This window comes from Rattus norvegicus, chromosome 6, assembly GCF_021556685.1.
Source record: "Rattus norvegicus strain SHRSP/BbbUtx chromosome 6, alternate assembly SHRSP_T2T, whole genome shotgun sequence".
NCBI lineage: Eukaryota > Metazoa > Chordata > Mammalia > Rodentia > Muridae > Rattus > Rattus norvegicus.
In genome coordinates this window covers 135,860,035-135,875,373 of record NC_141539.1, presented here as the reverse complement: position 1 = coordinate 135,875,373, position 15,339 = coordinate 135,860,035, and the positions used below count along the sequence as shown (strand labels likewise).

Below are 15,339 nucleotides of genomic sequence, written 5' to 3'. Positions count from 1 at the left end.
TATGGTTGCTGGGATTTGACCCTCTGGAAGCAGTCGGTGCTCTCAGCCACTGAGCCATCTCTCTAGCCCCCAACCCTTTAGTCTTGTGTTATTGTGTCCCTCTCTTTAAGAAAGGTTAATGTGGCCTTGAGGGGAGTGACGGGCACATTCATTCCCAGCGCTCAGAGGCAGAGGTCCTGTCAGCAACCACATGGTGGCTCACAACCATCTGTAATGGGATCCGATGCCCTCTTCTGGTGTGTCTGAAGACAACTATAGTATGCTTATATATAATAAATAAGTAAATCTTTAAGAAAAGTTTAAAGCCAGATATATCATAAAATGCAAATTTATATGCTAATATTAATTAAAAATTTTTAATATATACCTATTATATGTGTGTGTGTGTGGTGTGTGTGTTTGCTTGCAGGTATGCTTGTGTAGCATGTGGATGCAGTACCTACATGTAGGATACATGTGGATACAGGGCCAGAACAGGGATCCTTTAGGACTGAAGTCACAGTCATTCGTGGACCACCATGGTCCGGGACCAAATCCTGTCCTCTGTAAGAGCAACAAGTGCTCTTAAACGTTGAGCCATCCCTCCAGCTGTCCTTAATTATTTTATTTTGGTTTTTCAAGACAGGGTTTCTCTGTGTAGCCCTGGCTGCCCTGGAACTAGCTCTGTAGTCCAGGCTGGCTTAGAACCCATAGATGTCTGTGTGCCTCTGCTTCTTGAGTGCTGGGATTAAAGGTGTGCACTGCCATTGCCTGGATAACATTTTTTTTTTTTAAGTGAAACTCAAGTCAGTTACTCAAACAGCAGTTAGACCTTCTAATTCCTAGGATCTAATGCAAGCCAGTCTAAAAATATGCAGAGAAATGATGGTAGAAAAATAGTGAAAGTCTGTGTTTCCTGTAACCAATCCATTATATCCTGTAGGAACAGAAATTTTAGTAAGCTCAGTAAGGGCACAGTAATCAGAACATACAAGGTAAACACAATAAACACACAAGGGGCTGAGGAGGCAGTCACTGGCACTAGGCGTTATGGTGGCATTCACTGAGCTGGTGTACATGTATGTTCACACAAGGCTAGTGAAGCAGTACAATGTAACAGGGCTGGGTGTGCAGAAATACCTCAGGTTTATCTGTGGTCATTGTGTGTTCAGAAACCTTAAATCTGTTTTTGTTTTTGTTTTTGTTTGTTTGTTTGTTTGTTTTTGACATTTATCTCTATGTAGCTCAGATTGTCCTGAAACCCACTCTGTAGACCAGGCTGCCTCAAACTCAGAGTTGAGCCTGCCTCAGCCTCTCAGGGGCTGGAATTAAAGGCCTGTGCCTCCACCACCCTAGGCCCCCCAGAACCTTTCATTTGTGGCCAAATTTTTGGTGGCACCCATGTTTAGGCAGTTTTCCTGCCCTCCTCCTTTGTCTTGTGCATCATTTGCAGAGTGAGTAGTAAGTGTTCCAGGATGAAGTCAGAGCATGTGCTCTGGAGCTGGGCAGGCTCTGGAAACATGCACAGAGCTGGGCAGGCTCTGGAACCATGCACAGAGCTGGGCAGGCTCTGGAACCATGCACGGAGCTGGGCAGGCTCTGGAAACATGCACGGAGCTGGGCAGGCTCTGGAACCATGCACGGAGCTGGGCAGGCTCTGGAACCATGCACGGAGCTGGGCAGGCGCTGCAGCCAGGCATGGAGCTGGGCAGAGGGACACACAGTCTCATTAGTCACCTTTCTTATGCTGGTTTTCTTCATGGGTCTGGTTTCCATCTTGGAATAAATCACTCCACTGTGCTAGGACTCCAACCAGGGTCCTCCACAGGAACAACAGAGGCCCTTACCTGTCATCTCTCTCCCCCTCCGCTCTCAGCTGTAAGCAGGTGTGACATCTCCAGGGATGGGAACAACCCTCTCAGGATTGTTGAGGGATCAGGTGAGATGGTGTGTCTGGCATGCAGACTGGGAACGAATGCCTGGCTGGCCCAGTGGATGGAAGATAGCAACATGAGAGAGGGGAGAATGAACACATCTGATCCTTACTTGAAAATATTGGTCCTTATTGGATCTAAGCAGAATCCTCACTTTTTCCTCTCTGGACTGCTTTTTTGTTTTGTTTTGTTTTGTTTTGTTTTGTTTTTTGTTTTTTTTTTTTTTTGGTTCTTTTTTTCGGAGCTGGGGACCGAACCCAGGGCCTTGCGCTTCCTAGGTAAGCGCTCTACCACTGAGCTAAATCCCCAGCCCCTTGTTTTGGTTTTTAGTTTTTTTGAGACAGGGTTTCTCTGTGTAATCCCAGTTGCTCTGGAGTTCACTGTGTAGACCAGGCTGCCCTCCAACTCACAAGTGCTGGGATTAAAGGTGTGCACCCTCTCCCCAAGCCTGTCTGAACTTTTCTTTTTTAAAAGATTATTCTTTTTTTAAATTATTTGTCATATGTTTACTGTATACTGTACACTGTAGCTGTCTTCAGACACATCAGAAGAAGGCATCGGATTCCATTAAAGATGGTTGTGAGCCACCATGTGGTTGCTGGGATTTGAACTCAGGACCTCTGGAAGAGCAGTCAGTGATATTAACTACTGAGCCATCTCTCCAGCCACTGAACTTTTTATTTTTATTTTTTTATTTTATTTTTTTCTTTTTTTTCGGAGCAGGGGACCGAACCCAGGGCCTTGCGCTTCCTAGGCAAGCGCTCTACCACTGAGCTAAATTCCCAACCCCACTGAACTTTTTAATAGATTATTTAGTCATACCTACAAAAGCAAAAGCAGAATTATACATACTGAAGAATGAAAATAATTTGCTGTCCTATCAGCGATTTTTTTTTAAAGAAGAGAATGTTTAGTCCATGTACTCTGAAAAGATCAGCTGGGATGGCAGTAACAGACTGCCTGCTCAGGGCAATGTATAGAACATTCGCTATCACTGCAGTGAGGCCAGGGTTCGCTAGCGCTGCAGTGAAGTTAAGGTCATCTGTCCTAAATGTCAGTGTTTTCATCCAGGCTGCAGAGTGCTCAAGTCCTCCATCTCATCCTCGTGTGCACATCACCTTCTGTGTTTATAAACAGATTCACTAATATCAGCATATGAAACAAAAATAAATGAGAGCAGTACTGGCTTTGCAGTAAATCAAACCAGTACATTTTCAGCTGGTTCCAGGAGCCGCCATATCCGACACAGCTGGCCCTGTTTTGCATTCTTACAGTGTTCCGGTTTTCTGTGTGTGTACATATTTGTAACATACATTTTCATGGGTGCTACAGGTTTGCAGTGGCATACATTTCTAGTAGATTGCCTGGGTTAGTGGATGTGGTTTAAGTGTAAATGGTTGTCAGCTTTTGAATAATTCTGTATGCCCCCACCCCCGCCCCATGTTTGGTAATTCAGGTCACAGTTGCTCACTGTAGGAAGTAATTAATACGGTATAGCGCTCTGTTGAAAGGCCCGGGCTGGTTTTCATAGTGTAGTTTGAAACACTTACTCTCCTAAAGAGATCCAAATGGATGGACTTCCCCTTTCCTGCAAATTCAGCTCTATCAACAGTTAACATCCTTCAGGCCTTCTCACCTACTGTGGAGCTGGGTCACTGACCTACCTACCACACAGGAAAGACAGGAAAGTCACACCTGCACACCACAGGTTCCACAAAGTGTTCACACCTGCACACCACAGGTTCCACAGAAGCAAATTCGACCTCTACTTTTCAAGTGTTAATAGGTTCAAATTCCACAGACACAGATTTGATTTAACAGGAATGATTAGAATTTTAATTAGTGCAAACGGACTATTTTCCACGGTCTACTTCTCTCTGTCCTTGACTCTAGTGTTTTTCCTATTAGTGTGGGATGGGACTTTTATTACAAATAGCATGACTCTGTCCCCTCCTCCCAGCCCATCCTTGTGCCTTTTTCTGGGCAGTCCATGCTTTTTGGGTAACTGAAGATCTGTGAAGCAGGCCACCACAGGACTTCTGCTTTTCCCCCTCCTGCCTGTCATTCTTGTATTATACTCCAGGCTTCATAGCTGCCAGCAGAGCCAGGGAGAAACAAATGAGAAACAAGTGACTCTTTATTTGCCCCAGCCATCAGTAGGGGATCCAGTTCAATGTGTTGCTCGTTCAGTGGTCTGGAGCCAGCTAGGGTGCCTCACCGCCTCACTCAGTTTGTGGTTTGTTTGTTTTTAATATTATTTATTTAATGTATATGAGTACACTGTCGCTGTCTTCAGACACACCAGAAGAGGGCGTCGGATCTCATTACAGATGGTTGTGAGCCACCATGTGGTTGCTGGGATTTGAACTCAGGACCCCGGGAAGAACAGTCAGTGCTCTTAACCTCTGGGCCACCTCTCCAGCCCGAGGTCAGTGCTCTTAACCACTGAGCCATCTCTCCAGCCCAGTACGTAACTATTTTAAAGTTCACAGTCGACTTAGTACTTTTTTCGTGTTCAAAGTAAGCCTGCTTACTTGAGTTGTGATGAGATGCACTTTGGAATTTATTGTGTCAGATCTGCCCTCCTCTTGAGGTGAACACGCCTGCATAGCTGCCACACATGGCCTTTGCACATTGACCTCATCTTTAAGAAGCTTCGTTTTGAGTTTATTTTCTGTTGGTGCTTAGTCAGGAGGTTCCTTGATTTCTTTTTTTTTTTTTTTTTTTTTAAAGATTTATTTATTATATATAAGTACACTGTAGCTGTCTTCAGATACACCAGAAGAGGGCACCAGACCTGATTATAGATGGTTGTGAGCCACCATGTGGTTGCTGGGAATTGAACTCAGGACCTCTGGAAGAGCAGTGGGGAGCTCTTAACCGCTGAGCCATCTCTCCAGCCCGGTTCCTTGATTTCTTAAAGGTCTTGAAATACATATCTTTACATACATTTGACATAAATCTGTTCATTGTGAACATTAAACATAGAAAAGGGTAAGGAACAAGATTAAAGTTGCCTTTATTCTTACCTAGATATAAACGTAAAACATTAGGCTTTGCATTCAGTTTCCTCCTGTGCACGTGTGTGTGTGTGTGTGTGTGTGTGTGTGTGTGTGTGTGTGTGTGTGCACTGCCATTTTTTTATTTCATTTGGTATCAAGTATGCACATTTTCCTGTATTTCTAATTACTTTGTTGAAAGTACAGTTAGCAAAATAAAATGTTTCGTAACATCTCCTTAAATTTAGGATATGAGGGGCTGGAGAGATGGCTCAGCGGTTAAGAGCACTGACTGTTCTTCCAGAGGTCCTGAGTTCAAATCCCAGCAACCACATGGTGGTTCACAACCATCTGTAATGAGATCTGATTCCCTCTTCTGGTGTGTGTGAAGACAGCTACAGTGTACTTATATAGAATAAATAAATCTTCAAAAAATATTAGGAGATGATCTTGATATAAATTCTAGTTTGGCTATTGTGACATGTGACAGCTGTATTTGTCTGTAAATGTTCATCTGTGGGGATGTCTCCTGGGAGTGGAAAACAGTGATTGTGGAGTGTAGATTCCTTCCAGACCCTTTCTCCTACCTGTGCAAGTACGGTGTGCTTACTGTGGGATGTTCACGCAGAAACGAGTCAGCAGAATGCAGGGGCTGATTGCACCTCCCTGTCCCCGGGAAGCATGGATCTCATAGGAGCGGGAGGGGTCTTGGGCGCTGGTGCTCTCTGCTCCTTTGGTTCTTCATCAGCTGTGGCACGCTCTATACTGAGTACATATGTCTGTCGGACATCATAGCAGATGTCCCACCCTTTCCCTGGGGATCCAGCAGCCTCTTCTCCTGACAAACAGAACACCCATGCATATAACATAAAACTATTTAAATAGCCAGGCAATGATGGTATATACCTTTAATCCCAGTACTGGGGAGGCAGGAGCAGGTAGGTCTCTGAGCTTGAGGCCAGCCTGTTCTACAGAGCGAGTTTCAGGACAACCAGGGATCCACAAAAACCATCCCTCCCCCCAAATCATTTAAACAAAACAAAAAGCAACAGCAGCCGGAACTGCAAGCTAGGCCTGATGGTGCACATCTTGTTTGCTTGTTTGTTTAAATTTTTAAACAACATTTATTTATTTTATATGAGTACTCTGTTGCTGTCCTCAGATACACCAGAAGACATACATCATTACAGATGGTTGTGAGCCACCATGTGGTTACTGGGAATTGAACCCAAGACCTCTGGAAGAGCAGTCAGGGCTCTTAACTGCTGAGCCATCTCTCCAGCCCAGATGGCACACATCTTGAATCGCAGCACTTGGGAGAAATGAGAAGTGGGTCTTCTTCAGGGCTGCCCCAGGTCACGGCTGCTTTGTGTGGATGCAGCCTGGGTCTGATGGACAAAGAGGCTTCCTGCAGGCTTGTCTCTCCGAGGCTCTTTCCACAGTAGCTTCTGCAACTTCCCTGTCCATGTTCTCTCCTCCTGATGTCTTCTTCCTCTGCTTCTCATTCCCAGGAGCTTCCTCGAGTCGCTGCCACAGGTCATGACTTTTCTCTACTCTATTTGCTCACAAGTAGTTTGCTTTTGTCTTTGGTGGTACAAAAGATGGAACTCAGGGTCTTCTGTGCACTGAGTTAGCACTCTCCACTGAGCCCTTCCCAGTCGTATCCAACCTTACTCTCCCTGTCACCATCTCTATGCCAATAGGTTGGGGACACTTGGTCCAGGACAGGCAGCGGTCACTACAGTCAGCCCTTCACCGCCTGCTTGCTGTGTCCAAAGGAGTGGTGGTTGCTGTCACACCAGAGGCAGCTGCTGGCAGCTTTGTTCACAGACGTGTTCCAAATAAAGGTTCATATTGACTATTGGTCAGGAAACCCAAACTACTCTAGAAAGGTCAAGCAGGAAGGTATGCCGTGCAGTAGACCAGAGGCTTCCAAACCCTTACCAGGATAATACAGTGGTGGGCGCAGCAAAACCAGGGGCAGCTGCTGACAGCTTTCAGAAAATTAGGCCATGTGAAAAGCTCAGGAAACTGCTGCAGATGGGCTGGAGGCTCTGTAGGAGCAAGGAAGGTGAATTTTAGAAGACTGCTCAGACGGTGACATCTGCCCAGTGCCACAGCCTTCCTCCCATCCCTCTCCCACTCCGTCTAGAGCCATTTAGAGGCCTTGCTCGACTCTGGTAGGGGTGAAGTGATGCCATTCCTTCTGTCTAGGGAGAGCAGGCACTGCAGGAGCAGGACGTGGTTCTTCGCTGCCAACACAGCCCAGCTCTGGGACTGAGCAGCTAGAACTGATCCACAGTGGTGTTGTGAAATTACACAGAGAGAAGTAAATATGAAAGATACTCATAAATTAAACTTTATTTTTACCTATAGACTACAAAGCAATTGGCAAGATAGGAGAGGGGACATTTTCTGAAGTTCTGAAGATGCAGAGCCTGAGAGATGGAAACTACTATGCATGTAAACAAATGAAGCAGCACTTTGAAAGGTATGTGCCCGGGCATGCTCTAGACTGAGCAGGTATGTGCCCGGGCATGCTCTAGACTGAGCAGGTATGTGCCCGGGCATGCTCTAGACTGAGCAGGTATGTGCCCGGGCATGCTCTAGACTGAGCAGGTATGTGCCCGGGCATGCTCTAGACTGAGCAGGTATGTGCCCGGGCATGCTCTAGACTGAGCAGACACAGGTTGGAATCAATAGGGCATCTTAATGTTAGTGGGAAGACTGTATGTAATAGTGTGCGGATATAACCAATGTCTTGGGACAGCTAAGATTATGAGCTAATGTTTAGTACATTGGGATTTTCTTTTATCCAAGTTCGCAGTAATGCCAGTGACTAACACGTACACTGTGCATTGTAAAAGTGTGTTATACTTCACACAGTTTGTGTATGATGGGTTTTTATAAGTCAAACCTCAGTGAAATATTAGAGTTCCTTGAAATGTATTTACATAAATCAATTAATGTATTAATATGTAGGAAAGATAATCTCTAGATTGGAATAGAGAAGTATATTCCCTGGGAGTGATCAGCTGCTGTTTGTGGAAAATGGAATTGTAGTCTAGAAGTGTAGTGTCTTTTTTTTTTTTTTTTCCGGAGCTGGGGACCGAACCCAGGGCCTTGCGCTCGCTAGGCAAGCGCTCTACCACTGAGCTAAATCCCCAACCCCGAGGCTTCATTTTTATATAATTTGTTATTTATTTTTATTTTGTGTGTATAAGGGTGTTGCCTGCATGTATGTGTACCATTTGCACGCAGTGCCCGTAGAGGCCAGGAGAGGACGTCAGGTCCCCTTGGAACTGGAGCAGAGACCGTTGTTAGCTGCATGTGGTGCTGGGGACTGAACCTGGCCCCTCTGGAGAGGACCGTTGTTCTCTTAACCGCTAAGATATCTCTCCAGGTCCTGGGGCAAAGGTCTCAGGCTGGCTTTGTCTGCATACAGCTTCTTACAGTGTTGGAATTGGTCGACTTCTTGGGTAGTGTCACACCAAGGAGTCAGACACTGCTGTGTGATGTAATGATTGCTGACCTCATTGTAATAAAAAAATCTTGCAGTAAGAGGGTTTATGCCCAATGGATTTGTTTTTATATCAAAGAAATTACTATTTCGAACATCCGAAGAAGTTATGAAGAAAATTTGGTAACTCCTCCATAGTGAAACAGAATTTTTTCTTCTTTTGGTTATTTTATTGTTATTATTTATTTTTTAGATTTATTCTATGTGTATAAGTGTTTGCCTGTGTGCATGTAAATGTACCACATGCACACCTAGTACCCACAGAGGTCAGACGAGACTGTGAGATCCCCTGGAACTGGAGTTATGGGCAATTGTGAACCATCATGAGGGTGCTGGAAACTGGGTCCCAGTCCTCCGTGGGAGTAGCAAGTGCTCACAGCTGTTTTTCCAGCCCCTGCTATCGTCGTTGTTATTTTGTTTATGTGTGGGAGTGTTTGCTTGTGTGTACGTCTCCATCCGTGTGTGCCTGATGCCTGTGGAGCCAGAAGAGGGGCTCATGTGTCTCAGAACTGGAGTTACAGGTGGTTGTTGACCTCCCACAACACCATCATTGTGACGTCTTCACTTGACAGATCTCCCTTTTCCTGTTAGGAAAAGTGCATCAACACTCAGTACATTTGTACAGTGTCTTCCCACAACAGAACCACATGGGAGATGACAACTTCTTCTTCCCCTGGGAATATCCATCAGGAGCATGGATGTGACAAAGAAAGCATCCATACAGTTCTTCTGTTCCTTCCTTTCACCTTAGTTTATTTACCTTACCTTCCCTACCCAAAAATATATCCCGTGTGTCCCTTGGAGGACGGTCTCCAGGGTGTTCTTCGGAAGTCCAGCTTTGTTGTTTTGGTTTGGTTCAGTGTCAAGACAGGGTCTCACCGTGCAGCCTTGATTGGCCTTGAATGCACTGTGTAGACCAGGCTGGCCTGGAACTCAGAGATCCGCCTGCCTCTGCCTCCTGAGTGCTAGGATTAAAAGTGTGCACCACCATACCTGGCTAGAGCCCCAACAGGATGATATCTAGATTGTATATAAGGCTTCTAAGAACATGTTAAAGGTAAGCTATTTCCTTTCCTCTTCCTTTTCCCCTCCTTTCCTTCCTCCGTACTCTGACAGGGCCTCAACGTACCCCATCATAGCTGAGCTCACCATATAGCTGAGGTTCACCCCTGCATTCCAAGTACTGGGACTGAAGGGACACATCACCACTCCCACTGTTTTCTTTATTCTGAGATTTGGGGACCTTTTATTATGAACGTTTCCTTCTAGGAGGGACGACAGTGGGCCTCTTTTGTAAGCATTTTGGACATGGGATTGCTTACAAACATTTTCAGGGCCAGTGAGATGGCTCAGCATCTAAAGGGGCTTGGTGCCAAGCCTGATGACCGGAGTTCAGGCACTGGAAATCACATGGTGGAAGGACAGAACTGATCCCTCCAAGTTGACCTGTGATATAACAGAGGTACATGGACATGTGTTTACACATACATGCATACACACACACACACACAGACACACACACACACACGATGAGTGGAATAACACTAATAATAAGGCCCCTTCCTGATAAGTCATTTCTGTAGGCTACACTGTGGGGAGGAAGGTGTGTCTTGTATTTTTTAAGAGATTTATTTTTATTTATGAGTACACTGCAGCTGTTTTCAGACACACCAGAAGAGGGCTTCAGATCCCATTACAGATGGTTGTGAGCCACTATGTGGTTGCTGGGAATTGAATTCAGGACCTCTGGAAGAGCAGTCAGTGCTCTTAACTGCTGAGCCATCTCTCCAGTCCAGAAGGTGTGTTTTAAAGCATTTGTTGTGTACTTTGCTGTGGCCGAGGATGTTAGTGGGGCAGAAGGGACTCAGCTGGGACCCATGAGCAAATGTAAACACATGAATCCTGAACAGACCGTGCTGAAAGCTGCCATCCAGGTAGTGAATGACCACTGCCCTGGGACTCCTGTGGACAGCCCTCTCACCACATCCAGACCTGCCCGAGGGCTATGCTAGTTCAGCCTGGCTCCAGACTGTGGCCTCTGCTTTTTCTGGTTGTTGTTGGGAGAACATGTTGCTAACACTTTGAATACTGTGCTGGGCTGGGGAAAGAAACATGGAAAGGCAGTCAAAAATACACTTAAGACTATAGCAGGCTTCTACTGCTGGTCCGTGGGAGAGCAACTTAACCACTTAGGCTTCCAGCTGATACCTAGCTCTTAGATGCTGCTACCTGGGAGACTTTGTCCTGGGTCCTTTTCTGGACAGTAAACCCATTTCAGAGGGAAGGGCAGAACTGAACCATGTTACTGGGAGATATAACTTCTCAGAGTCACTAGGCAGCATGCTGAGCTTTCCACAGGAAAAGTTGGTAGAACAGAACAGAAGTTAGTCAGCTGGGGGCTGGAGAGATGGCTCAGTGGTTAAGAGCACTGTCTGCTCTTCCAGAGGTCATGAGTTCAATTCCCAGCAACCACATGGTGGCTCACAACCATCTGTAATGAGATCTGGTGCCCTCTTCTGGCCTGCACGTCTACGTGCAGGTGAACGCTGTATACATAATAAATAAATCTTAAAAAAAAAAAAGTTAGTCATTTGACAGGAAGATAGACATCGAAGTTTCTTTTGGCATCTCAGCGATACATTGGGCATCTGGCTAAGTGTGACCCCATGACTCACCATGGGGCGGTCTCTTGAAAAAACTTTCTGTAGAGGGTAGCAGTGGCCAACCTCATGCCCTTGCACTGATTTTGCTGGGCTTTGAGGTCTGAGCAGCACCAAGCACCATAGCAGAGCACAGTAGCCATCATTAAGGAAAACGTGGTGTAGATCACCTGACCAGAGAACACCTGTCACCAGCTCAATGGGATGCTGAGAAAACACTCCTCATAAGGAGAATGGCATGTCCCAGAACTTTGAAATGTTGACTTTCAGCTAGTGTGGACCTTATCTAGTTGGTTAGTTCTCACAAATGGATTAACAATTTTTATTTATTAACATTAATAAATCTTTTCAGGATAGGGGATTTAGCTCAGTGGTAGAGAGCACTTGCCTAGCAAGCGCAAGGCCCTGGGTTCGGTCCCCAGCTCTGAAAAAAAGAAAAGAAAAAAAAATCTTTTTTCTTTTCTTTTCTTTTTTTTTTTTTTAGATTTTATTTATTTATTGAATATAAGTACACTGTAGCTGTCTTCAGATACACCAGAAGAGGGCACCAGATCTCATTACAGATGGTTGTGAGCCACCATGTGGTTGCTGGGATTTGAACTCAGGACCTCTGGAAGAGCAGTCAGTGCTCTTAACCACTGAGCCATCTCTCCAGCCCCAAAATAAATCTTTTCGGGGCTGGGGATTTAGCTCAGTGGTAGAGCGCTTACCTAGGAAGCGCAAGGCCCTGGGTTCGGTCCCCAGCTCCGAAAAAAAGAACCAAAAAAAAAAAAAAATAAATAAATAAATAAATCTTTTCAACACATTTAATTAGAATTGTATATGTTTCTGTGTTTTTGCTATGCAAAAGAAACAACCAAAAATCCTTTTATGATACTAGATGACAGGGATTTTAACCCTACTGAACGGAGCTCCCTGTAAAGGGAGTCACACAAACCTTCATAATGCCGAGTTCCTGGAATAACGGGGATAGCAGTTGCCTATTCCCTACAGTCGTCCAGTCCAACTTCATCTAAATCTGACCACTGCTATGCATATTAGGAATTTTGTTCAGGAGGCCAGGTGGGGGTTAATTAGGCTCAGGCTCGAACTGGGTTAATGTGTGTGATAAACACCGTGGTGTGCGGTGTGAGGTGTGAGGTCTCGGATGTTTCACATGTGTCTCATGCCTAGCACATGTCTCATTCCCAGTACCAGGAAAAAAAATACAAGAAAATAAAATAAAAGCCCAAACCTTGAATTTTGTAAGATAATGAAGGCGTATGCCAAATTTATAATTAATTTCAATTTCTGAGGGGAAAAATAAAAACTTGGTTAACTGCCTGAAATACAAGTGAATGAGGTTTTACATGTTGATCGTGGAAAATGAATATGATTTCATAACTCTGATTTTACAGTTGGCCTAATTAGTAATTAGTTGTGCCTTTCTGCTCACATCATAGTATTGAGCAAGTGAACAATCTCCGAGAGATACAAGCACTGAGGCGCCTGAATCCGCACCCGAACATTCTTACGTTGCATGAAGTGGTTTTGTAAGTATATTTGAGCTTGCAAAGTTACCTAAAGTAGACAACTGGATACTAAAGATTCTGTTTCTTTATATCCTGGTTATTTGCTTTGTAGCTGAGAGAGCGACAGTTACCTTCAGCTTAGGCAGATTTTTATTCGGGGAAATCGTGTCATTCCTAAGGTGAAATGCCTTCATTTCGGTGTGCCTGCGTTTGAGAAGCCTGTGTCTTCAAGGCTTGGCTCCTGTAGCTCGGTCATCTCCATGCCTCGCTGTGGCTTACTCTCTCATGAAAGCACAGCCCCTTCTTATCATAAGTGATGTAGTTCCTTCTCACCTGTGTTCATAGAGTAGCTCATGTAAAGTTTGCTTCTTAGTCAAGACGGCAGAGAGAGCGCAGCCACAGCCGTGGGGCCCAGCCCTGCTTCTCTTCTCTTCAACACATATTAACATTGTGCTCCTAAAGTAACTGGGCTGGGAAGTCAGGCTGCAGGGCCTGCACTCTGTGGGTCAGTGCTGCTTTGCCACTCTGAGAAGGCGTCCCTAGGTGTAGAAGCCAGGCTACAGCTCTCAGGGAGCCCAGCCTATCATCTGACACCTAAAGTGTAGTAGGTGTCAGTCCTGGGAGAGAGCAGAATTTAAAACCAAAATGACAGGTCTGGTCAGAGCTGTGTGGCCTCTTGGCCTGCACTCCTTTGAAGTCAGCTCAGCATTCATTTGTGCTGAGTACAGCACCAAGGTCTCTGAGCCCAGGACAGGCTGCCTAGGCAGAGGGAGCCCGGCAAGACAGACTGGAGATGCACAGAAAGCAAACTTTCCCATGCCTAGGGTCTGAATGAGATCAGGAGAAGCTTGTGGTGGTCCAGGGCCTCTGACTCACTCAATGTCAGACCTGGACATCACGTGGATGAAGACACTTGTCTCTCTTTTCTCCTCTGCTTTTTTGGGGGGTATCCCCTTATCATAAGTTATCCCAATTATACTAAGGTAATATAGCCATTCAAAACTAAACATGTCGCCGGGTGCAATGGTGCACACCTTTGATCCAGCACTTGGGAGGCAGAGGCAGGGGGAGCTCCATGAGTTCAAGTCTCTGTGAGTTTGAGGCCAGCCTGATGTAGACAGTGAGTTCCAGGACAGCCAGTCCTATACTGTGGAGAGACCCTGTCTCAGAAGGCAAAGCTAACAGAGAAAGCGTATGTGCAGTCACAAAGTGTGACCTCAGCTCACATTCCTGTCGTCCTGCTTAGCAGCTCCCAAGGTCTGTTGTTGTTTCTGCTGGAATTAATGTTCTCTTTTCATGAAATACTCTTTTCAAGGTGCTCTTAGAGCTCTTCTTTAGAATTTTAATAGTATTTTGGATTAATTTTAGCCTAAATATTGATTTGAAGTTAAAACCTACATGCTGTTTTTAATAATTTATGGCCATAATGGCCTCTTGTAGGAATGACTTATTTACCAGAAATGTGTGCAAATGTTTATTAAGAGCTTTGACTATATTCTGATTAAGTCAAGAAAAAGAACTTAAAACCTGCTTTCTCCTGCAGTGACAGAAAATCTGGGTCTCTTGCACTAATATGTGAACTTATGGACATGAATATTTATGAGCTAATACGAGGTAGGTGAGTGCTGTGAAAGGTAACCTGAGATGATCTTGTAACAAATGGTGGTGGTCGCATGTGTCTTTTAGTCACTGCAGTTCTGGAGTGGCTCTAGACCTCTAGGCACAGGGAAGTGTGCAGTACAAAGCTGCCAACTGGGCCCAGAAGGCCTTGTTCTCACAATGTCTTAGGGACGACCAGAGCCACAAGCCTTTTGGGAGTCTCGGTGGTTTAGATGAGGCTAGTGCTAAAGGCAAGTCCTCCTCACAAGGTTTTCAACGCTGCTGGTAGTTCTGGTCTGTCTCCCTCTCCTCCTTCACCTCTCCCTGTTTCCCTCCCTCTCCTCCCTCTCTCCCTTTCTCTCTCTCTCTCTCTCTCTCTCTCTCTCTCTTTCTCTTTCTCTCTCTCTCCTCCCTTTCTTCCTCTCCCTTTCCTTCTCCCTCTCTCCCCTCTCATTTTTTTTTCAAGATGGGGTTTCTCTATATAGCCCTGGCTGTCCTACAACTCTCTCTGTAGACTAGACTTGCCTTGAACTCACAGAGATCTAACTGCCTCTGCCTCCCAAGTGCTGGGTCCTGGGATTAAAGACATGTGCCACCACACTTTGTCCTTGCAAGTTGCTTCTGAACTTTGAAAGCTATGGATTTACAATGATATGCCCTAATAGAAGGTTGTGGCTTTAACGTGAATGCTCAGAGTTTCCACAGACCAGGGCCTCTTTTGTCTGCACTGATCTAAGTTGTGCCAGCCACAGCAAGTACCCCAGATATTAAAGTCAGGAATACACAGCTGGTGGCATTTATTATTGAAGTACATCCCATGTCCCACGGTTAGGAACACATGCAGGCAGATGTCTCAGGACTGATGAAGTTGCGGGCTCTCTGCAGCTCATCAGTCATCTGTGACTGTCATCTGTGACTGTCCACACTGCTCCAGTGCTGCTGTGTTCTGTTAAGGTTTGTTTCATGTATGTGAGTGCTTTATCTGCATGTATACCTACAAGCCAGAAGAGGGCATCAGGTCCCACTACAGATGCTTGTGAGCCTTTTGGGAATTGAACTCAGGACCTCTGGAAGAGCAGTCAGTGCTCTTAACCACTGAGCCATCTCTCCAGCCCTCAGGTGCTGTTCTTAATATTG

General features: G+C 45.4%; 1 protein-coding gene across 50 annotated transcripts in view; it reads left to right on the top strand.

Annotated features, from left to right (window-relative positions):
- Mok (MOK protein kinase) overlaps nucleotides 1–15,339 on the top strand; it is a 30,560-nt gene that overhangs the window by 974 nt on the left and 14,247 nt on the right. For 14 of the 50 annotated variants that reach the window (NR_172487.1, XR_015622024.1, XR_015622023.1 and 11 more), the window contains 3 exon segments: nucleotides 7,289–7,403; nucleotides 12,535–12,624; nucleotides 14,147–14,217. The exons of 7 other annotated variants lie outside the window; for them this stretch is intronic. Coding sequence is in view for 24 of the 43 variants with exons in the window: in NM_001395110.1 (NP_001382039.1) it covers nucleotides 7,289–7,403; nucleotides 12,535–12,624; nucleotides 14,147–14,217 (276 nt within the window). In the remaining 19 variants the exon portion in view is untranslated. 50 annotated transcript variants of the gene reach the window in all.